Below are 24,351 nucleotides of genomic sequence, written 5' to 3'. Positions count from 1 at the left end.
ATGCCATCAGGCACTTGAGCACCTTCCATGTGTTTGCTGTTGTGGACTGCATTGCTTGTACATATCTTTTCCGTTTGGTTCTTCTTTGTTCTCTGTGTGTGTGCAGTTTTCTTTCTGTCTTTACAGTCAAGAGATTTTGCCATTACTTGCTGAAGCATGGCTTTTATAGCTGTTTGAATCTCGCCCTCCCATAAGATAATTCCAGCATCTGTGTCATTTTAGATCTGTTATCTACAGTGTTTCCTCTCATGATATGGGGAGGTTTCCTGTTTTTCCTTACAGTAAGTTTTTGATTGTATCCTTTTCCTTTGAAAATTGTTCTGTGACAGTCTGGGGTATTGTTTCTATCTGTGGGAGTTTAGATTTTTGTTTTAATAAGTAATCACCAAGGTCAAGTTCAAAAGCACCTGTCTTTAGACTGTGTCTTCAATTTCAGTTCCTCTTTCAATGCTTTTGCAGACCTTTCAGCTTTGTCCCACACGTGTGCCACCAGGTCACGTGTACGGGGCCTAAGCAGTGCTCTCTCCTGCACTTCAGTTGCAGAGGCTTGGCCTTCTGCTCACAAAGTACAGCCAGGGGCTAAGCTCCAGAGTTTACTCAATCTTCTGGCTCATTTTCATGAGTATCCTCCCTGCAACAACCCCAATAACCTTCTGCCTTCCATGCATCCTGCTCTTTGTCAATGTCAAATGATAACACCAGTAGAAAATAATCTTCTACTGAGAAGCTAGGGCATTGGTTTCCCTGACTGGATGAGTCCTTTCCAAGAATTCCATCTGCTTCTGAAACCAAGTGTTAGAGAGAGGAAAAAACAACAACAGAGCAAAGCTGAGTGGCTCCTTTCTGTCATCTGAGTCCTTTAGAAGCTGGGGCAAGAATTACCGCAAGTTCAAGGCCAGACTGGGATACTGCATCAGATCCTATCTCAAAAAAAAAAAAAAAAAAAAGGAAGAGAGAAGAGAGGCAGGGCCAGTCAAGAAGAGAAAAGAAGGAGCAACAGGATTCTTTCCACCCTCCTGAAACCAAAAGCCAAAAGGACACTTCTTTCCCCTGGGGTTTCAAGCAGCCTCAAAACTACTGCTTGTGTTGCTGAGTGCAGCAGAGCTGCCTGGGGCTGCGACGGGTGAAAAGAACTAAACAAAATCAAACCTCCCAAAAGCTCAAAAGATTCTCCTGCTTTTTCTGATCCTCCTTGACCCCTAACCATATCCTCAGTTTAGCCCTGCGTCCTGTTCTCAAGCAGTGTTCAACACCAGTCTTAGGCTGTCTTGAGTAGAGAGGAAGAGATACTATGTTTTTGAAGAACAGAAGCATTGAGTGGCATTGAGGCACTTGCTCATAATCCTAGCATCTGGGGCTGAGCCAGAAGGTTCATGAGTTTGGGGCTAGCCTGGGCTTCATGGTAAGATGTCATTGCCAAACAAATAAATAAACACAGAATTAAAAATAAAGCATCATTGACTTGCTTTCACTTCAGATTGTCATTTTTGTTCCTGTTCTCTGCAGTTATTTATTTTTCAGGGTCCTGATGTCACAGGCCATACATTTTGTTCGGTGTATGCTGCTGGCCATTTGGGTTGACTGCGTAGAGTTCAGTTTGCCTGCAGGAACACTGGGCTTGTGCTTCCCTTCTGAGACTAAAGAGGTGACCCTTGGGAATGTGATTTAATGCCTTCTGTTTGTCCTTCCTGTCCCTGTACAGTATAAGAGGGGATGTCTAAAATCCTACTACTGAGCTGTGATACACAGTCATTCCCCTGATTTTAGGATTTTTTTCAAAAAAATAGCTTTCAGTATTTTCCCCAAAACTTCCCCTTTCTTATGAAAAGGAAGATAAAAAAGTAAAAAATAAATATTTCCTGGGAATCTCCCATAATACTGACCTTATCTGAGGCATTTCATGAATATTAATTACCCAGGCCTCACAAACTAACTTTTAAAGCTGAGTATGATAATACAGGTTTATAATTCCAATACTGGGGAGTTTGAGGTGGAGGGATAATGACCTTGAAGCTAGCTGAAACTACACAGGATGCTCCTGTCTCAGGAAAATAACAGCAATAATAATGCTTGGCTGTTACTCATATTGTGTCCAGTTCACAGACATTTAGAGCTCAGGTTGATGTCAGCCTTGGGTTCCTTGTTAGCAGGGGAGCGTATTTCCAAACTTTAAGCAGCCTAACATCTGAACCGCCCCTCTCCCCGCTCTGCTACCCTGCCTGCCTCTGCTGCACACAAGGCAATAGTTGGGAGTGTTTGTAGTTTTCTATTTTGCTGAAGAGAAAGACTAAAAACCCTCTGCCCCCTTCTCCGGTGTCCCCAGGTTCTGTGATGTGAGAGCTGTGAATGCTGGCAGGTTCTTTTCTCCACCCCTTTTGCCATTAGAAGAAAAATTAATATTTATCTGGTTAGATATACCAGCTGTTAAAATATCAAAAAGCATCCTGGACTCTGAGCCAAGGGCCCTCTTTGCTACCCCAGAACCTTGCCTGCCTTTCCCCTGGGACCTGCTGGTTCTTTCCAGATTCCAGCTCAAGGATGAGAACTTGGGAAACATGCCTACAGCATCTTACTAGGTGCTTTCTAACGTCCGGTTTGACCAGCATCCAGGCTGGACTGAAAGGAAAGTGGTTCAGATCCCACCTCCGCTCTGTAGAGAGTATTGTGCTATAGACACTGTTTCTCTCAAGGCCGCGGACGAGCTCATTGCTTTAGCTGATGGCCACGTAGCTCCACACCAGCTGGGTGCACAGCTGCAGACCAACTCTTACCTCCCTTCCTTTCCTTTCTGGTTGACTATTATTGTGTGGGTTTGTTTTGAGACAGGCCCTTACTTTCATAAGCCTGTCTGACTTGGAAACTGGCAATCCTCCTACCCTAGCCTGCGGAGTGCTGAGTTTACAGGCATCAGTGCAAACCTGACTCCTAACATTGTTTGAGGGGACATGGGGAAACTTGGAGAAGCTTCTCATAGTCATGAACTTGGAACATGTTATTGGGGAAGCCCATGCTTCCTGTGACATTGTCATGAGACCCAGCCCTTCCTGATTCTCAAAGTCTGGCTCTTACTAGCTGCCTCTGTCATCTCCACCCTTCCTGCCCACCTTTCATCCCTCAAGGTTACATGTGGATGAACAGAGACAAATGGACCAATACTTTCTTTGTGGCCCAAGCGTAATTAGTTATGCCATCATGGGAAAATTACTTCTGGTGTATTTTTAAAAACTGCATGAGCACAGTCCCTGAACCTAATTTGTGTTTATCCAGCAATTTCAAATGATATCAGGACTCACTCACTCACTTAGTGTCAAAGGAGTAGTTTACCTAGGGGAAGGGCGTGTATGACTAGTTTTTTCTTTAATTAGGAAAAAATATGACAGCTAAGCCAGTCATGGTGACTTAATCCTGTAAACCTAGGATCAGGGAGGTAGGGCAGGAGGAGGATGTTTGGCACAAGTGTGAGGTTAGCTTGATGTCTATGGAGAGTTCTAGGCTAGCCAGGGCTACCTAACAGGGTCCTGTTTGGATCTTGGTTACATAAAATACAATTAAAAATACTAAAGAACAAAAGGTCTTGTTGCAATTTCTAGAGATACAATCCACGAAGTTTACAATCATGAATTTAGTTTCTAACCCCCAAACTAGAAGTCTAGTTACACATGGACAAATCTTCACTGGAAAGCTGCTCAAAGCTTTATTCATGGAACATGTCGCCTGTGCTTGAGCCTACTTAGACCCATTCGTCCCACAGATCCTCCTGTCTCCACCTCTCAAATACCGGGGTTACAGGCATGCACTGCCACTCATGGTTTTTACATGAGTGCTAGAAATCCAAACTCGGGTCCTTAAGAATGCGTTGCAAGTGTTTTACCAGCTGTGCAACTTCCTCAGCCACTCAATTTTTAAATAATAATAATAAAAAAATTAGTTGACTTATATAACCTGTTTTGCATCTTCCACGTTTTTCTGTATATTTAGGTTATATCAATTCAGACAATAATTTCCATCACAAATACTTGATCTGTATCTAGAGTTCATAAAACTTATGGTTCAAAATTAGACTTACATGCTTGCTGATCAAGCCATACATAAAGGTTTTCCAGTACCAAAATCAAGGATAAAAAAAAAAGTGATCTTTGTGCAATGTTCCAATACACATTGCCAGAATTAGCTCATTTCTTCAGAATTCATTTGACTTGGAAACAAAAATCAGCATCTCAAAGTTGTTTGCCTAGAAGTTGGCTCACTCTGTCCCAGCTCATTGACGTGAACATCGACACCCAAAGGGTACCATGTGTGTAACTAAGTAACTCTAAATAACAACTAAGTAACAACTGGCTTCAGTCTTGACTTGGAATATTCCAAGGAGTTGTGATGTTGCTGATTTGAATCAAGCCTTAGGCCAGCAGGGTGGCTCTGAGTATCAAGGTGATTGCTTCTGACCCTGATAACCTAAATTTAATCCCTTAAATTTAAATGTAAGTCCTCACATGGTGCAAACAGAGAACTGACTTTTTAAAGTTGTCCTCTGATGTGCACATGTATGTGGGCTCACACACTTACACATACACACACACACACACACACACACACACACACACAGGACTATAAAAATTTTAAGTAATAATAAAATAAAATACTTTGTATGCCAACTATTTTAGAAAAAAATACGTAAAACGATAGTTATTGCAAGTTCTGAAAAGTTTCTGACTTTAACAGAAGTGCTTGGTACAGGTTGAGCTGCGTCCCTCTCAGTAAAGTTGTATCAGAGTCCTAAGCTGCAGCTCCACAGGGTGTGATCTTTGTTTGGAGAGAATATCTTTGTTTGGAGAAGTAATCAGGCTAAATAGGGCCATAAAGATGCACCCTCATCTGCTGAGACTCACGTCATAAAACAGAAGAGCTAGCAGAGAGAGAGAGAGGGAGTAGCTAGCAGAGAGAGAGTGGCATGTCACGAGGCAGTCACCCACAGTGAGTGGCACGTAGGCACACAGATGCAGGAAGAAAGACCTTGAGCAGAACCTTCCTGGCAACTGGATTTAAAGTCTTGGCTTCTAGATCGGAGAGAAGCAGATTCCTATTGTTCTGTGCGACAGATAGTTCCTGGCACCGTTTGCACTATTATTACACTATGTAATAGTGTAATATACTATATAATACACTATATAATAGAGTATTATATTATGCAGGCTCCCTCCATTGAGAGCCTCATGCTGACCTTTCTCACACATGTCTTGTTGCCGGGGGTGAAAATGAAAAGCACATTTGTCTTGGAAAACCTGGAGTGAACCATCTGGTCTAGTCTTCCTCGACCTACCCCAGAGCATTGGCAAGGGCACACTTTCTTCACTCCTTTTCTCTACACTGAGAAGCACTGGGGAGAAAGAGTTTAGAGCAGGCAAAGCAGGCTTTGCGTCTCCACTCCTCTTCCCAGGGGGTGGCCCTGGGCAAGCCGCGTTGCCTCTCTTGGTTTCTCATTCCAGCTCTCCAGCAAATGTACAAAACCTTCCTCATGGTGTCCTTGGGGGAATTATTTAGATGAATTTGTTAAAAGGCCCCATTTTACCCCCTAGACAGGCTTAATAAGGGTTGCTTGCCTCCTGCCTTCCTGAGGGAGCCTTCAGGTAGTGTCTGTCTATCTGTACTAACTATGGTGGTGTTGATTCATCGGTGTTGGCAAATGATTAAAAAGTTGTGGACCTGAGTTTGACCCTCGGAACTCAGGTGAAAAAAGCCAGACTCAGCGACGTACATTTGTAACCCCAGGGCTAGAGACGGAGGCCTTGTCCCAAAAAGAGGTAGATGTCATCCCAGATATGGGTTGCTCTCTGGCCTCCACCTCCTCACACACACACACACACCACACCACACATCACACACATACATACATACACACACATGCACACACACACCCTTACCATACACACCACACACACACACACACACACACACACACACACACACACACACACACACAATGAGTCGGGAGTTGAGTTCTCACAATCTTTTTCTCATTTCACAATGCACTTATAGCAAAGTCTTTCCTTCTGACGGACACTAACCCATGTATAAAATATCGGACGAAGCGCCCAGCCTTACTTGTCAGATGGGTGAGATTCCACGAAATAACCGGCAAACGGGCAGTAGATTCGGGGCTGTAGGTCCTTCACCAGCTGAGCTTTGTAATTCAGGAGCTTTCTTCTCTCCGCTTTAATGAACTGGGCTTTCCATTCCTCTGAAATGACAGGTTCGGGGTCAGCGTCCTCCGTTCGGAAATCATTGAGAGCGAGCGAATGCCCTGGTTCCAAGCTTCTTAAACCGGGTTGTGACCCCACGTGGCTATGCAGAACTCAGTGTGGAGGTCCCAAGAAAATCAACAGCAGTAAGTGCTCTGAGACTCCAACAGGCAAAACTCAGTTCCACAAAAAACACAAAGTGAACGGGACTGCTGGCCTGTGTTGCGCCTTGAGACATCTCTGCGCATCGTGTGGAACCCATACTGTTCAACGCCGTCCACATCCTACGAGCACTGAGACCAGGGTTACCCATTCCTTCCTTTCCTGGTCCCACGCTGTGCTTCACACTGTGACACTCAGTCACTGTCTTTCTTAGTTCCTCCTGGATGCCCCCTCCCCCAGACGCCCCTTTGTGCGGCCCGTGGACAGCGCCACCACAGAAACTGGCACTGGACTGGCGAGGTGGCGCATGTTCCAACCCTGGAAATCTCAAACTCGAGATTTAAAATCTCATCCTGAGATGGCAGGAGTCGGACAAGCTCCCTCCTGGGTTCCACGCCTGCCTTGGAGCAGGGGGCATGGAGACCCCACCCCCACCCCAAGGTAGTCAGGTAGTCACTTAGCTGGCACCTGGATGCAAGGAGAGCATTGCCAGCATCTTAGCCACAGCCAGTGAAATGCATTTGCCCTGGTAACCCCTGTCCACTGCCCAAGGGTTCGTCCAACACTGAGGCGCATGCGCATGTCAGCTCTCTCTCCCGTTCTCGCTCACCTGCCCCCTTCTCTCTCCTGCATGCGAATTTGACAATAACTGACGTAACTGTTTCACTAAATATCACCTAAAAGCCACTGATTTATCCTCAGATGTCTCCCCCGCCGCACCCCACCCACTTCTGGCACTCCCAGTTGGACTGGAATCCCATAGGTCCCCGTTCCCAGTTCCAGACTGCTTCATCCTTCTCAGCTCAGCACCCGGTGGCATCCGGGCATTTCAGGGAAAAAAGCAGAATCACACTCCTTCATCTCAGCGCCGCCTGCGCACTCTACCATCAAATTCTGAAAGCTCAGTTTGCAGCGCCTGCGGCTCACAAGCCTGGCTTTCTAACAGAGTACGTGCTCCTTCAAGCGGGAACCACATGCCGGTTATGTATGTACTTATTCTCACAGCATCCATCCCAGCACAATGCCTCATGCTCGGTATCGCCAGGATATAAATTATTACCAGTGAACTTTCCGCCACTGAAAGTCATTGGAAAGCCTGATGCTCCTCCAGCAAAATCGCTCATCATTAGAGCAACTTTCTCCGGCAGCCTTCCCCCGTTGGGCCTGGTGCAGTCCACTGTGTTGAGTATTTTATGACCTGTGGGGAAACAACATGAAATCTCAAATACTCTTGTTTGAATGACTAAGCCAACAAGGTTGTCCAGTGCAAGCTATATAATCCAATTCAGTTGATTACAGAAGAATTGGTATGTTCCCCTCCCCATCAAAAAACAAAAAAAAACCAAAAAACAACCAACCAACCAAACAAACAAACAAAAAACCCACAACAACAAATAAACAAAGTGGAAGCTGTCAGAATCTGAAGTCTTAGAATATTCTTATTCCCAAGTAAAGGGGTTTATCCCTCTGGATGGACAGCTTCTGGGTGCCTCATGAAGACCAACAGCCTAATTGCTCTGGATCACAGAGCACTCCCATAATTGTCTTTAGATACTGAGGACTCAAGGACTCAAGTCAACACAGATGCCTCCATCTCTGGCAAAAACTCTATGGACAATTACATTCCAAATGATTATGGGATAACTAAGGCCATACCTCACTCATGATGAAATTTTCTAGTGAGGATATTTTTTTCCCTTTCCTTTGTTTTGCTTTGTTCTTTGAGACAGGGACCTATAAAGCCCAGGCTGGCCTGGGCTGTGTATCAGAACATGACCGTGACCTCCTGTCTTCCTGCTTCTCCTTCTTGACTGCTGGGATCACAGGTACGTACCACCATACCCAAAAATATGATGAAAGTATTCAGTGAATACTTTATTCACTGAAAGTATCATAGCCTTAAAACAATAGAAAGACTGGTTTTCTTGAGCTAAAAGCTATGTACCTGTCATAAGACTCCTAATTATTGGAGAGCTTTCACCTGAAAAAAAAATCTAAAAGGTTCATTTTCCAAACACAAGAGCATAATGTACTGTGTTTTCTGAAAATGGGGACAGCAGAAGGTGAGCATAGGATGAGGTTTCAGACATCCTCTTTTGTAATCTATGGCATGTTTCACTTTTCATTGTCTTTTAGGATAAGAAGGTACCTTTGTACTCCACAATAATGCACGTGTCCATCTCAGGATGAATACCATCCATCAAGATCATGAACCGAAGATTTTTGTCTACCTGCAGTTCGACAGTAAATATTTAAGAAGATTGTCATTTTGAGAAAAATTGGCAAATCAGACTAAAATTTAAAGGAAAAAACAAAACAAAACAACTCTTTGTCTATAACTGGATTTATTAGCCTGTTTTGTAAGGTTATACATTTGCTAAATGGAAAGGAAATCTTTTAGTAAAAACAGTTATGTCCAACACTGAAACTTAAATACAGGTTGTATTTACTGTGTAGAGAAACGTGGGCCACTTTTAAATGCATATACATTTAAATGTCACCTCAGAATGCATAATGAGAAAACAAATGGCTCTCTGACCTGTTGCCACACTCCAAATGGAACCACGTTGATGTTAGTTAACTGGACACCACTATGATCCAGATTCCAAAACACGGGCCTTTCTGTGTCACCAACATAAATGGGAATGTCCGATCGTCTCTGGGAAAGCTGCTTCAGTGTGGGGTAACTAGATCAGAGGGGTGGAAATGGTGGAAGGTTAAAAAAAATGAGATTTACTAGCAAGAGCACAACGACATGATCAGCGAAAAGGAAGGAGTTTGGAATTAGCCTATCACGAGAGTCCAGAGAGGTGTTCCTGATCACACTCATGGTGGCATCCCAGTAGTAAAACAGAGGACACAGCACAGGACAGAGTCACCATCATGTCTTCCAAAGGCAGAAATTTATCCTTTGGAGGACTCAGGTTACCAGAGAGGCCATACAATAACATTTAATGGAGCTGAAAGGCAGTCAGTATTCTGGTCCTCTCAACTGTGTGTCACCAGCCATCCAGGTTTTTTTCAGATGCTTGCATCCATAAAAGCAATTTTCATTTTTATTGAGCACTCATGACACAAAAGGATTTTTAGGTAGCTGAGGGTGTGGTAGAGAGGTGAACAAACGGCTAGGTACCCGTTCTGTCACTGCCACACATGTCCATACATTTCCATTCTTTTCCTGTTGTTTTATTTTTGACATAGCCTCTCACTGTGTAGTCCAGGCTGACCTGGAGCTCCTAAAATTTCTCCTAACTCAGCCTCTTGAGTACTAGGGTTACAGGTTTGCGCCACCATGCCCAGCAGTTCTTATTAGATTTTTATTATATGCTCTGAGGATTCTATTTTCATAAATAAGAAAACATATTCATAAATCTACAAGTACTACAAACAATGGGTTTGTTTTCAATTTTTTTTTTCTTCTGACCAAAGCTAGCGCTGCTTCCATTAGGAGATAGGTTCTAGCTTTTTCACATTCACTTTCCAGTTTTAGAATCGAACTAGTGTCTGGGCACGGTACCACGTGCCCGGAATCTCCTACTACAGACAAACATGCAAAAGAATCATAGGAAATGAAATATGTTGCCATTAGCACAAACCAAAGCCGCAGGTTTGCGTGCAGCAGCTGTCCTAATATATGACATTTCCACGCTCTACGGAGCTGCCCAAACAAAGCCTGCATGTCAGCATGCATCAGCTGTACTCATAGACCACTGCCACCCTGTGAAGAGCTACACAAACATGCAGAGCCTGTGGGGCAGGAGGGAAGAACGGGGAGGAAGCAGGCTTTTCTCCTCTAAGCAAAAGACTGAAAAAATTCCAGGATCCCTTTGACCTGCCTTGAATCTTTGAGTTCAGAAAATACACCTCCTATATGTTCCCATAGTCTTGGGGACTTGATTTGTTGTTGTTATTTTTGTTTGTTTGTTTGCACTGTGCAAAGATTGTCCTTGTGTTATTCAAATGCTGATTTCTGTACTCACAGAGTTGAGTACAGGTTGGACTTTGCTAGTGTCATTTTTATGAAGCATCTCCTGCCTCAGTATTTTGTAAACATTGCTCTCCATCACCGTGTGATTAGTTAGATAAAGAACTAACTGGCCTATAGCAAAGGCAGGAGAGAATAGGAAGGACTTCCGACATAGATTGGGACTCTTGGGAAAGGATCAGAGGCTGAAAGAGTCACCAGTGGACATGGAAGAAGAGACAAGTGCAGGGACTAAGATTGAGAGATAACAGGCCACTTGGTGGGACATAGGCCAGGGCAGTATTGTTAGGTTAGATTAGTTAAGAATCAGTTACATATAGTGCCTAAGTTCATAACTAAGTCTCTGTGCCATTATTCTGTCTACTGACAATCTCAAAGCAAGTTCCACTTGAGTCATCCCCCTCAATCCTGCCCCTTGATGCACTCTGATGCTCTGGAATCATAAGCCCAAATAAATTCTTTCTTCTATAAATTTCTTGGTCACAATGTCTTATCATAAACACAGACAAGTTGCTAATACTAATAGTAACGTACTATCATCTAATCATAATTTTTATTCTCTGCTAATATCATGTAACAATACTATGCTGATGTTGTGAAATCACATTTCTTTGAACTCTGTTCACTACCTCACACTGTTTCCCCCTCATTTTTATAATCCAGGGAAGTTTTACTTAAAAAGGTCACACAGCAGGAATGAGGTAAATGGCTTGAGTAGTTATTAATTGACTAGAAAAGACTCACAATGAGAAGGGTTTTGCCAAAAAGATGGCATAAAGGAGTCAAACTCACAAGCATCAGCAGTTTTTCAGGGGCAAACACTAGCTAAAACGTTTCACAGTGAGCGTGTTATGACCCTGTCCTTACTGTCACACAACTGTACCCCAGGAGACGCTGGCCTTCAACTGGCCATTGAGGCCAGTGGTTAAAGAGTAACTTGGCTAAACTACATTTAAAGCTCTTATCCTAACCTCACCCCAAATTCAGTTCTGTCTGGTAGAGAGCTTCTCTTTAGGTCTTGAACAATTGTGTCTTATAGCGGTGTAACGCCATCAGGTCATTTCCGTGCCGCTGTCATCCTCGCTTAGCATGGCGGGCTATACGAAAACACCAGCCCACACTGAGCTTCCTCAGCAACATGCAACCAGGGCTCCCTCAAGCCTCCACTTAGACAAGTTCAGTTCTAGGAACTGGTTAAAGGCAAAAATATCATAATAAGCAAGTGAAGCTTTGTTTGTAATACTGCAGCCGCTCAAGGGGTTAGAGACAGTGAAGAAGTGAGTTATAAGCTGCTTGTTAGTTACTAAGCCAGTTCATTCAAAATGTGAACCACTAGCCCTTTAAACAATATATCAATGTAGAGTGATTCCTTCTAGTCCTACATTCTTCAGAGCAGAAAATCAAGGCGTCAGCAATAGCCAACAACCAGCATTTTGTCTTTAACAGGGACATTCTATCAAAACACTCCTGGCAAACAGTTTATTTTTACAGGATCGCAGAGAAAGAAGAAGTGAAGCTGCTTGTGAACACTGTGGGCATTGCTGTGTTTGATGTTAGTGATTTAAAACTTCCAGACAGCTTAGAAACTGACACAGCCATAAACACAGAGTGGGAATATGACCTTCCGTATTCTGATAATTCATTCATTTTTTTTAAAAAAAAAGTGGAGTGATGTTTTGAAGCGTGTTCTGGGTGGAAAATTGTGCTTTCATCCTCCTCTTTTTGTCGGGATTAGGAACATGTCCTTTGGTTTACTGGCACCATACCAGATCCACAGGAGTCCTGGCAGAAGCTAATTTGGAATTTGGATTTGAGAACACTGTAAAGATATTATAAATTAAGATGACATCATGAAATTGCAGGCAAATGGATGGAACTAGAAAAAGAAAATCATCCTGCGTGAAGTAGACCCGACCCAGAGAGACAAACACGGTATGTATTCACTTATAAGTGGATATTCTCTGATCCATAAAGGATAATCACACTGGTATCCACAGACCCAGAGAGGCTAAGTAACGAGAAGGGCTCTAGGGGGGATTCACGAATTTCTCTGGGAAAGGGAAATAGAATAGATTTTGCAGGTAGACTGGGAACAGTTGGGGGTGAGAACAGGAGGGATCAGGTGGGAAGGCAGATGGAGGGGGAGAGTACAGGGAGAAATGACCAGTGCTGTGGGGTGCAATGTGGAAACCCAGTGCAAAGGGAACTCCTTGGTACCTATGAGGGTGACCCTAGAGAGGATTCTTAAAATGAAGGACAGGGAGCCTGAACCCGTGATCTTCTGTAACCAGGCAAGGCTTTCAATGGTGGGACTGGGGCACCAAGTCAACCCCAAAACCTTGGACCTACAACCTGTCTCACCTACAAGATGTTCTGGGGTGAAGGTGGCTCAGATTTTGTGGGCGTGGCCAGTGACTGGTCTACCTTGAGGACCAGGCCATGAGAGGGAGCCCATGCCTGACACTGCCTGGGTGGCCAGGAACCAGAATCAGGATGGCCCAGAGAGTTAGGGTAGAACCAAACACAACTGGGGGAAAACAAGTTAATGAAATGATTCCTAATGATACTCTGCTACATACGTAGATCAGAGCCTTGTCCAGTTATCATCAGAGACGCTTCCTTTACAGCTGATGGGAGCAGATACACAGGGCCACAGCCAAACATTAGGCCAAGCTTGGGGGAACCAGCGGAAGAGGGAGAGGAAGGATTATAGGAGCCAGCTGGGTAGGAGACACCAGAAGAACACAACCCACAAAATCAACTAATCAAGGCTCAAAGGGACTCACAGAGACTAAAGCAGCAATCGGGGAGCCCACATGGGTCGGTGCTAGGTCCTCTTCTTATATGTCATGGTTGTGTAGCTTAAGGTTCTTGTAGTGGGAGTTGGGGTATCTGTGGCTATTTTGCCTGCTCTTAGGATCCTTCACCTCCTACTAGGCTGCTTCACCCAGCCCTGATATGATGATTTATGCCTACTCTTACTGTAACTTGTCATGCCGTGTTTGGTTGATATCCCTGAGAGGCCACTCTTTTCTGAAGGAAAATGGAGGAACAGTGGATCTGGGAGAGGAGGGAGAAGGATATACAGGAAGAAGTGGGAGGAGTGGAGTAAGGGAAGGCTGTAGTCAGGATGTGTTCTAAGAAAGGAAGAATTAAAAAAAAAAAAAGAAGACAAATAAAGCAGGACATGGTTGTGGCATGGTAACCCTAGTACATGGGCAGCTAAGACAGGAAGACCTAGACAAGCCTGAGTCCATAGCAAAGTGAAACAACAAAAAGCAGGGCTTGGCAAACCAGTGCATGAGCAAGACTTTGCCTGCTCCGTGGTTCTATATATGGCTTTACAAGATAATATAAAGGTAACAATATTTTTTGAAACATGGAAATTATGTCCATCACTAAAGCTTTATTGGGATACTAGTTCCTCCTTTCGCTTGTGAGTCCCTGTGTGCTCCTGTTTTTTCAATGGCAACGCTGGGTGAGGTTCAACTTGTGTTCAAAACTGGAAGTATTCCGTTGGTCCTTTATTTAAAAAGTATCTCTTTGTCATTTTTTTGACACAGTGTTGCTATGTAGCCCATACTGGCATTGAATTCTTGATCCTCCTGCCTCAGCTTCTCCAGTGCTGAGAACACTGGCTCTTTCCAGTATGTATGTGAGTGTGTGTATGTGTTGGTTTGGGCTATAAATTTTGAACTAAAAGAAGGTTGCTTTGATGAGCTTTATGCTGCTCATGTACCAAGCAGAATGAGATTGGAAATCTGTGAGGGGTTATCAACCACCCTGCTTTTCATAATGGCTTCTTCCTTAGTCCTGTTGATATAAACTGTTGAAGCACTTTTAAAATTAGAATTGTGGTGCATATACAAATAATTTACTATTCTTATTCTTTTTTTCATAGTTCTAATGGGGCAAGTCAGAGTGGACAGTGATTGCAGAAGAATCTAAAAACTTTTTATAAGCAGGGTATAGTGGCACATGCCTATAATCCCAGCATCTGTAAGTGGTGGTATAAGGATCAGGCAGGAGTTCAAGGTCATCCTCAGCTCCATAGTGAGTTCAAGGCCAGCCTGAACCTCCTGAGATCCTGCCTAAGAAACAAAGCAACAACCCTCAAACTCCCACTGATGCCTAGCTGAGCCATTGTTATCTTAGAAGTTGGATACAGTGACTTCATTACCTCAGGTGGTCTGAGTGCATGTGACTTATGTAAATGAGGTCTGCCTTGCACAGCCTCTCCAGCCAGTCAGATGGAGGCTCGTGTAGCAACCACCATCCTCGGGCAAAAGCAGGGCCAATTAACCAAGGGTCAAACACCATCCGCTTGTCTCCCAGCTTGAGGTCCATGCAGGCATGCGTGAGATAAGTTATCTGTTAGAAGAGAGTGAGATTCCTGTTATGGCACAGTGACTGGTCAGCACAACAGAGTACAAGGTTCAGGCTGTTTCTCTGACAAGGTCAGGCAAATTCTGGCTCAGCAACAACTGCAGACACACACTGACAGAACACAGCGCCCTCCACAGACTGTCAGGATAGAGACTCTAGTGTCGGGGGTTTGTTGTCAAGTCAATGGATGTGCCCGATTTTGCTCTCTTTGAACCAGCTCCCTGCGTTGTTTAGCTGTGGTCTGACCAATCCTGGCACAGTTTCCAAAGTAAAGCAGTTAGAAATGTTAGCATAAGCATCAGGGACTCGACATGCCATTGTGGCTTGGAGGAGTGCTGATTACACGACTCCTGATTAGTTTGGTGGGTTATTGCAGTAGGACAGACTGGACATCAAGCTAGCTGGGCTGTGTGACCTTCTATTCTACATTCCCTTCTTACTCACCCTGCAGATTGCCAAGAGCTTCTGAGAACCGGTATCAACAATGATTTCCAGACCGGTGCAGGTAGGGGAATTCCAGACCTATTCCTCACCCCCTTCCTTACCCCTGCCTGGCACATCCACAGATAGAGAACACATGGAAAAGCAGAGATAAGGCAACAGGAGTCAAGTGTGAAGAGCCAGCTGTGAGATAAGGAACCACCAGGAAACAAGTTAGTTTTTATCATTCCTGTTCTGAGTAGAGTCTCGTTTATTTCAAACAAAGCTAAACCAAACCAAACCAACCAACCAACCAAAAAAAATCCCATCCAAATGCACATAGCTTTCTAAACACACACACACACACACACACACACACACACACAATTTTGCTTGTTTGTTTTCCCCAAATTTCTGAGGTATTTCCTTTAGAGGAAAATGCTCTGATAATACGATGTGCATAAAAAGATTTGCAAAAGATCTCAGGATGAGGGGCAAAATATACAACTTGCTATCTGCCACAGTGGGAATGCAGTTTATTCCCCAAAACGTTCATGTTCTTGAAACTTGGTATCCAGGGTGGGGATGTTGAGAGGGCATGGGGTCTTTAAGAGGTGGAGCCTGATGTAAGGTGATTAATTCATTAGGGATAGAGCTTTTAAGAGGCTAATGTACTTCTTCCAGGATCTTAGGATCTCAGGATTGGCCAGTTCCCTCAAAAATGAGCTTTCATGAGGAGACCGGCACCTCCCTCCAGACATTGTTCTGCAAGTACGAACGCCACTTTCTTTCTTAAAAATAATTTATTATTTTATGTGCATTCGTGTGAAGGTATCAGATTCCTTGGAATTGGGGTTGTAGGGGGTTGTGAGTTGCCACGTGGGTGCCGGCAGTTGAACTCGGGTCCTTTGGAAGAGCAGACGGTGCTCTTGACCCCATGCACACTCCAGCCGTTGTACCCATCCACCAGGAAGCGCTCACCAGAGCTGGGCACATGCCAAACCATGCTCTCTAACTCTGAGCTAAGCTAGCCTCTTTTCTTCATGAACTCCTCAGCTTCAAGGGTTTGATCATCAAAGCCCTGACTGATATACAATCTTATCCAAGAATGTTCAGGCAGTAAGGGTACTTTCTGAACTTCTTCCAACAGTTTTACGTGACTTCTCATTGGACCCTCCTTTAACATGAAATACTGTTTTTCTAGGTCTATCTTGCTCTCTCTCTCTCTCTCTCTCTATCTATATATACATATATATTTATGTATGGTGTGTGTATACAAATATATGATTTTTAGGTATATATAGTTGTAAAATATGCAAATATATGTATGAATGACATCTCAGTTTTATTTTGTTATCAAGATTATAATTTTAATGTTTCCTTACCTGTACTTCCCCAAAAGCTAACTCTTCGGGAGACCTGGGGTCAAAGTCCCAGGGGTTAGGAGGGTTCAGTTCTAGGAGAAAAAGACCACTGTCTCCATCCATTTCGACAACTAGAAACAAAGGGAAATAAATCTGAGCGAGCGAGATAATGACATTCTTGAAAGATTCACTGCAGTAGGATCACATCGTCACAGTACAGAGAGGGTCAAAAATCACACTTGCAACAGAAGCCACTGCTCACTGATGGCACAGCGCCTGCCAGGACAGCTGCTGCCGCTGCTTACGCTCATTTCCTTGCTCATGCTACATTTAAGCAGCTCAGGAGATCTCAGGCGCATTTGACACAGACACACGCGTACAGCTGCCCTGTGCTGAAACCAGCGAAAGAGAGAGAAGGTCAAGGTGCCGAGAGGGTGTGCAGGAGGGAACTCCCAACCTGATGCCAAAAGCCAAGAGAAGAGTTAACCAGGAAGCAGTTTCAAGCCGTTCAAGCTAGATGTGACCCGTGAGATGTCTGACAGACACAAAGGAAATTCAGCGCAGGCAGGCAACATGATGACTGACATCACGTAACGGTCCGCCAGCGTAGGAAGACTTAGAATTCACAGAGATCTGCTACAGCCCCCTTCCAACCACGAGCCAAAAGAAAAACCCTCCTCTCTTTCAGCGGCACCTTGTCGGGAATATGGTCACAGCAAAAAGAAAAGCGACTAAACAATTCCCAGCGAGTTAAATCTAACCACCCAAGGCAATCATATGAACTGCTAAATGAAAACAGGTAGTAATTTTTGCAGTGCAACCCAGGCAGGCTTAGAATCCATGGCAGTCCTCCCATTTCAGCCTCCCAAGTGCTGGGATTATAGGCAGGTACCACTGTCTCAACCCTCCCTAAATCTTTATTAAAAAAAAAAAAATAGTGAAGAAATGGAGAAAAAACATGTCAGAAAATTACAGTTATCAAAAGGATCGGCGTTAGTATTGTAATGGCACAATGGCTACAGACGGCATGAGAAGAAATTCATAAATTGGTGGGCTGACAAGTGGTACCATGGAAATTGGTTTACTGAGTTTTCTGAAACAAAAGGAAGCCACCAAGACATGACAACAGATGATAAAATAGCTTTAAAAAAAAAAAAAGATTTGTGAGTTGAACAGCTATAGAAGCAGTTCCCAAAGAAAATTGAAGCCATTAAAAAAAAGGTGAAAAACTTCTAGCATCAGAAACAAGTTATCAAACACCCTATGCCAAGTGTTAATTATCAACACATTAGCATCACATTTGAGTGACAGATGAGAAACAATGAGACGCAATTGGTACTCACAATGAGAAGAGTGTTAAGAGCTTGATCGTGTCCTGTGCAGAGTGGGGATTAAAAGAATGTCCACACACTATTTCTGGGAGGAGAAACCCATGCATCCCAGTGGACAGGTGCCAATACCACTCATACTGAGGACAAATGAAAGGATGATGATATCACAAGTGAAAGGATTGCTGTGCTCGTCATCCATTTCAGCTCACCATATTCTGTCCATGCAAACCTTTTCACATTTTTATTCAGTTCCCTTTCCACTCTCATCCATAAGTTGTATTTGATACTGTCTTGTAAATCATTTTATAGTACATTCATTAAAACATTGGTCTTTCCGTTTTCTTGCAGTAGGTTTGTCCAGCTTTGGTATCAAGGTAAAACTATCTAGGTGGTCTGAAACAGTATCACCCATGACCAAGTGAGCTTTATGCTAGCCTGGTTCAATATTTGAAAAATGTAATGATAATTGAACATTCAAAAAAGCCAATGGACTACCTCACATTAACAGAAGAAACAGGGCAAATATATGAGCATCAGAATGGATATAGAAAAGATATTTGGCAAACTACAGCATCCTTTAATGAGCTAGAAGACAGTGTTAGAAAACGAAGAATAGCAAAGTGGGTCCTCAACCTAAAACAAAACAAAACAGCTGAGAACACACAGCTGCTTCCACTGTGAGGGGAGAAACAGAACAAGGAAGCTCTTCTCATGCCACTTCTGCCTGGAAGTTCTAGATAAAGCAACTATACAAGAAAATGAAATAAGAGACACACAAATTAGAAAAAAGTTAAGCTATCTGTATACACGGAGAGCATGATCCTAAATATAAAACATCTAATATATCTAACAAGGAACTATAGCAATCTTAAAATGACATTTATAAGATGACCAAAAAGAATAAACTATTTATGAATGAATTTAACAAAGGTAGTACAAATTTTCCACAAAGCCACAGTAAGATGGCACAAAAACAAACACACAGATCATTGGGTCAGAGTGAAGAACTCAAATAAACCCGCTTAGTTAGAGGTTTTTGTTTTTGTTTGTTTGTTTTGGCAAAGATGCCAAAAACATATATTAGAGGAAAGAAAACCTCTCCAGCAAATGGTGCTGGTAAAACTGTATACCCATATGTTCAAGAATGAAACTATTCCTTACCCTAACAAAAATTAACCCAAATGGAGCAAATACCTAATCACAGAATCTGAAGCAGTGAAAATACGAGGGGAAACAGTTCCAAAATACAGATAGGCATAGGTAAGAAGTGTCTGAATAGGACTCCAGTTTGTCAGGAAATAGCACCTACAACTGAAAAATAGAACTTCAATGACATTAGTAAGCTGCTGCACAGCAAATGAAGCAATTTGGTGAAGAGAGCCAGAGACTAGGTGAATAAATATGTTTGCTTACTTTACATCTGGCAGAGGAGTAATATCCAGACTACACTAAGAACTGATTTTGGTGTGTCATGTTTTTTATTTATTTGCAAGCTTTTTTTTTTTTTAAAAAAAAAAAAAAAAAAAAGCAATAAGGCTTATTGGAGAATAAATTTCAAAAGGAGAAAAATAAATGAAAAAGAAATTGAGAAAGACCCCTGATAGTGATTTTTGACTCAGACACCTGTATGTACATATTTACGCACATAAAAAAAAGAGCCAATCACCCAGAAACCTATAAAAACCTATAAAAAGAACACCTATGATGAGCAGCAAATTAATGTTCACCACTGTTACTATGCCTGTGGGGCCGTGAACTTCCTGTGTGGTCTATACACACAGATTATTGGGAAGGGCTGGGCTGATTGTTTACATTCAGTTTGCTCACCTAAATAAGTTCTTCACCGCAGACCAGCCACTCTTGCCTTATGCGAAGCCTTATAGTGGTTTATCTTACTTTTACTTTGCCTTACTGTGTGTGTGTGTGTGTGTGTGTGTGTTACACGTGCACACATACAGACCAGATGAGAACGGAAGGTATCTTCTTTAATCACACTCCACCTTATATTTGGGGAACCTCTCACTGAGTCTGGACCTCATTAATTAGGCTAGATCAGCTAGGAAGCCCTAGGAATCGCAAATGAAGCCATTAGGTGAAGAGAGCCCAGAGACTAGGTAAATATATTTGCTCACTTTACATCTGGCAGAGGAGTAATATCTAGACTATACAAAGAACTAAAAAGGGTAGACAATGATAAATCAAGTACCCAGTCTACAAATGAGCTGGTGAGAGGAGCAAGCATTCTCCAAAGATGAAATGCAAACGATCGATAACCATAAGGAAAAAAAAAACTTGTCTCAAACAATTGATCATGTTTAAAATCAGAAGAGATCCAGAACTTGGACCGACAGTGGATGCCATCAGGACAACATTTCCCAAGTTCCCCTTCACTCCTCTCCCCGCTGGGGCGGAAAGCATGGTGAGTGTTTACCTAGCTCGTCCTGACAGAAGCTCCCTGGAGGGTTGATGTATTTCATGGTGCTCACGTCTAGCTTCCAGTTGTGCTTTGTGCATTTAACGGACCTGGTGCAAGGAGGGGAGGAAAATGAGAGTCAGCTGTACGGCCCAGTGAAAAGAGCGTTAACGTCGATGAAGTGTGATGGCAGCTCATGGCACGGAAGTCAAAGCAATTGACAGGACGCAAACCATGTGAAAGAAAACCTATGAACAGATGACACTGGGAGCCAGGGAGAGGTTGGCTCATCATCTAGCAATGTCTTTAAATGTGAAGATCAGGCCTGTGTCACACAGGGATGTGTGTTAGAGACAACAGAATGATCTTCAGGGTAAGTAACTCCTCCTGGCCAGGGCGCATGGAGTCAGTCTGACATGATCGCACACGGGCTTTGTGGGAAGAAGGGCCACTGGTAAAGCAACGGCTGTGCACAGATAAGCAAGCTGCTGCTGGAGACCCCTGCTCCTGAAGACAGCCCTTGTCCACAAACTTCACGGGAGTGACTTTCTCATAACAGCAAAGCGACGTTCAGAGAGAATGCGGTCATATGTGTGTGTGACTTATCCCCCCCTCAACCCTCACCTCTAGTACTCAACTGGTTTCATATCCCAAAGGAATTATTTCCCTAGAGTTTAAGGTTTAAGAATATGATTACTGTATCAGATATAATACACTCAGATAAATATGAATTTCAGATGAAGTGAGTATAATTTTATCTTTTTCTTCCTTTTTTTTTTGGTGGGGGAAGGATGGTTCTTTTCAGGACAGGATTTCTCTGTGTAGCCCTGGCTGTCCTAGAACTCTCACTGTAGACCAGGCTGGCCTTGAACTCACCTCTGTGTCCTGAGTGCTGGGCTCTAAGATGTGCACCATCATGCCGGCAAAAAGTGAGTATATTTTCAAATGCACATCTTCCACAATATTCACAACATGTACTCATTCTTTTTTATATGTAACTATTTAGGTGAGTGTTCTACATTTCTATTTATTAATTTAACTCCATTTCAGAATAAGACTCAGACTATAACCGATGGGAGACTTTAAAGGAGGCACTGTGTAATTTTTGCTATTTGTTTGAACATTCTTCCTTCCTTTCTCTTTTCCTTCCTTCCTTCCTTCCTTTGTTCCTTCCTTCCTATTTTTCTTCCTTCCTTCCTTCCTTCCTTCCTTCCTTCCTTCCTTCCTTCCTTCTCCCCTCAACTTTTTTGAAACAGGATCTCACGTAGAACAGGCTAGCCTTGACCTTACTATGCACCAAAATTATCTAGACCCAAAGTCTGCACAACCTAATAAACTTACAAATAGTTAGGATTGCTATTCAGAATGGAACATAAAGCTTTGCATGAAATTTTACACTTTCAGTATGGAGCATATTTTATGTATTTATCCACTGTCCAAACTAAAACATCCATGCCGGGATTAGAACTAGGAGAACAATTAGCTTCATATCCCCCTTTTGTAATATGTTCATCACCTGCAGTCACTCATTACTTCCACTCATGACTCATCACTTCATTACTTCCATTTACTCTGAAAGACAGGCTCTCCCACTGAACATGACGCTCATTGGTCCAGCTGGACTGGCTGGCCAGGAAGCCCTGGGGATCCTCCTGCCTCTGCCTCCTGAGAGGGTGGGATTGCAGGCTCACACCACTGTGCCTGGCTTTTTACATAAATGCTCTGACTTTGAACATGGATCCTCATGCTTCACCAGCAAACCTTTGTCTCAGAAACCTGACAAAGTGGGCGAAATTCTCATTTTTACAAGTGAGCAGGCTGAGGCTGAGAAAGATCATGAGCTCGTTCAAGATGATTCATTCCTGAACAGGAGAGTGGTGGGCACACAGGGATGAGAGCCACACTGAAGCCACTGAGCTGCTAAGTGGTTAGCTACATATAGAAAACAGGAAATTCAGAAATAATCAGAGGGAGGAAAAAAAAAATCTCTATCCACCCCAAGCGCTATATAAATGTACCGGAGATGAAAGGAGAGAGATCCCTGCACTGTCCCCTCAGAAGACACCAATAAGCGACCCAAACAGAATGTTACCTGCAATTCCTGGCTACAGGTGCAACAGAGAGTGGCACTGAAAAGTCCACTAGCATGTAGGGCTGGACTGTGAAACTGTCCATGGAATCAAACAAGTCTGTGGGTAGATGTGAGAACATTCTAGATTTTGGAATTGTCCTCTGCACAGTGATAGTGGGGCATTCTTGGACAACTCCTCATCTCCCCCTGTCACCAAACTATCCACATGTGGCCAGATGAGTAAGACCAATGAGGCAAAGAAAGGGAAAAGCCCAGTGCCCAAGGACTCAGCCCATGGAGACCAGGACAGGCTGTAGAGGGCTCTCAAGGGTAGGGTTCAGTATCCATAAGGCAACTGGTGCTGACAAAGCAGAGGCCCAAGAATTCTCTTTAGATATGCCAGATAGTTCCTCAGAGTCAAACAACTCTGTCTTAACATTGCTGCAGCCCGGAGGGAGGAGAGACGTTCTCCGTGGGAATGAAGGCAGGCAAAAGCATACACTGTGAGAAAAAAAGATAAGCAATCACCACTGTTTAAGGCGGGGACAGCTGGGGCTCTGCCTCTTCAGTAAGCCTGGCTAGCCTTAGAAAAATTAAATCTGCTTTCCAGCGAGGTTTGGAAAGCACTCTGTCTGTGTGTGTGTGTGTGTGTGTGTGTGTGTGAGAGAGAGAGAGAGAGAGAGAGAGAGAGAGAGAGAGAGAGAGAACGTCCTGGGAAAGGAAAACTTCTAGAAGACTTAGAATCAATGCAATACCACATCTGTGTGTTCCTACCCCTGCAAAAAGGATATTGCCATACATGTTCACATGCCCTAGAAGCTAGGTTCCAGTAGCTAGGATTGTCAAACTAAATTAGAGTTCCTAGAAAGAGAGAAGAGAAGGGAAGTCTGAGAAAAATATAATTTTGAAATTAGAAAACTGTCCCAACAAAACAAGAGGAGAACTTACTAGAAGCAATTTGCTGATTGGGTCACTTAAAATGTCTAAGTGAGTACATTTCCTGCCAAATCTAACTGCAAACAGGGTCCCTGGGAAGAGGGCAAAGGACCCGTGGTACCTTCCATCTAAATCCTCGATGTCTTTCATGAACAGGCCTCCTTGGTGCTTGCAGAGGTTTTTGCATGCCTTTATGTGGTCCTTCTCCTTGTATAAAATGTACTCTTTGCCAGTAGTCTTATTTCGAAAAAAATTGATTCCTTCCTTGAGGTTGGCAGCTTCAGCAGGTGACAGGGACAGCAGGGTCTCAGCTCTCTGTTTCCTGCTAGGAAAAGACAAGCATTACAAGAGAAACATTTTTGGGTGATTTGAAAGAATAACAATTCTGAAGTGACAGCTCAAAACTTCTCTTTTTGTCTGGAGCATCTCCCACAATTGAGGCTCAGTGGCCCCCAATAGCCAGTGCCCTTTCTCCACCCTTTAAATCCGTGCAGATAGGCACGCTGCTTTCAAACAGAACTGAGCCCTCTCTCACTTGCCTGTCCATCATCTGCCAGCTCCTGTTTCAATGCAGCAGCCGATGTCCTTTCTACTTATGTGGCTCTTCTGCTCACACCAGGAAGAAGAGGAAGGCGTTAGATTGCCTGGAGAGAAAATGTTTACCCAAATTCACTATTTCCGTTGATATGGTTTCCTCTCCCCAGCCACACCTCTTTTAAAGGCCTGGGTCATCGGTTCAGCTTTCCCAGGCCTCCCTTTTACACGTGGACATCCCTCAGCCACAATTGGAGTTCAGGTCCTTCAGGATCACCATCAGCCTATAGGTTAGGCTAGAACTTGCCTTTGCTTGACCAAGCCTCCAGGATCAATCCTTGACTATTCTGTGCAACCTCAGCCCTCAGAATATCAAACCAGCACCAGATAGGCTGCCTGCTCTCTACTTTCAAAGCCCTGCCTTCTTCAGTTTTTTTTTTTCTTTCCTCCCACCACTTAGCTGACTGCCTTTCCTGTGCTGTCTTCATCAGTTAGCTATTTAACAACATAACT

At 43.5% G+C, this 24,351-nt stretch overlaps 1 protein-coding gene across 4 annotated transcripts in view; it reads right to left on the bottom strand.

The window, feature by feature from the left end:
• Window positions 1-24,351, bottom strand: part of LOC129682261 (cytidine monophosphate-N-acetylneuraminic acid hydroxylase) — an 83,529-nt gene that overhangs the window by 24,079 nt on the left and 35,099 nt on the right. For 2 of the 4 annotated variants that reach the window (XM_055614523.1, XM_055614524.1), the window contains 9 exons: window positions 23,844-23,948; window positions 23,426-23,629; window positions 20,316-20,407; window positions 16,575-16,684; window positions 14,564-14,754; window positions 8,938-9,085; window positions 8,548-8,629; window positions 7,459-7,596; window positions 6,100-6,235 (listed from right to left, as the gene is read on the bottom strand). In XM_055614523.1, coding sequence (XP_055470498.1) covers window positions 6,100-6,235; window positions 7,459-7,596; window positions 8,548-8,629; window positions 8,938-9,085; window positions 14,564-14,754; window positions 16,575-16,684; window positions 20,316-20,407; window positions 23,426-23,629; window positions 23,844-23,854 — 1,112 coding nt within the window. In that variant the 5' untranslated portion in view covers window positions 23,855-23,948. The remainder of the gene's footprint in view (window positions 1-6,099; window positions 6,236-7,458; window positions 7,597-8,547; window positions 8,630-8,937; window positions 9,086-14,563; window positions 14,755-16,574; window positions 16,685-20,315; window positions 20,408-23,425; window positions 23,630-23,843; window positions 23,949-24,351) is intronic. The other 2 variants (XM_055614526.1, XM_055614525.1) reach the window with 2 other exon arrangements.

This window comes from Psammomys obesus, unplaced genomic scaffold (genome assembly GCF_907164565.1).
Source record: "Psammomys obesus unplaced genomic scaffold, mPsaObe1.curated_primary_1811, whole genome shotgun sequence".
Taxonomy (NCBI): domain Eukaryota; kingdom Metazoa; phylum Chordata; class Mammalia; order Rodentia; family Muridae; genus Psammomys; species Psammomys obesus.
Note: the sequence above shows the minus strand (reverse complement) of the source record. Positions and strands in the feature narration are given on the sequence as shown.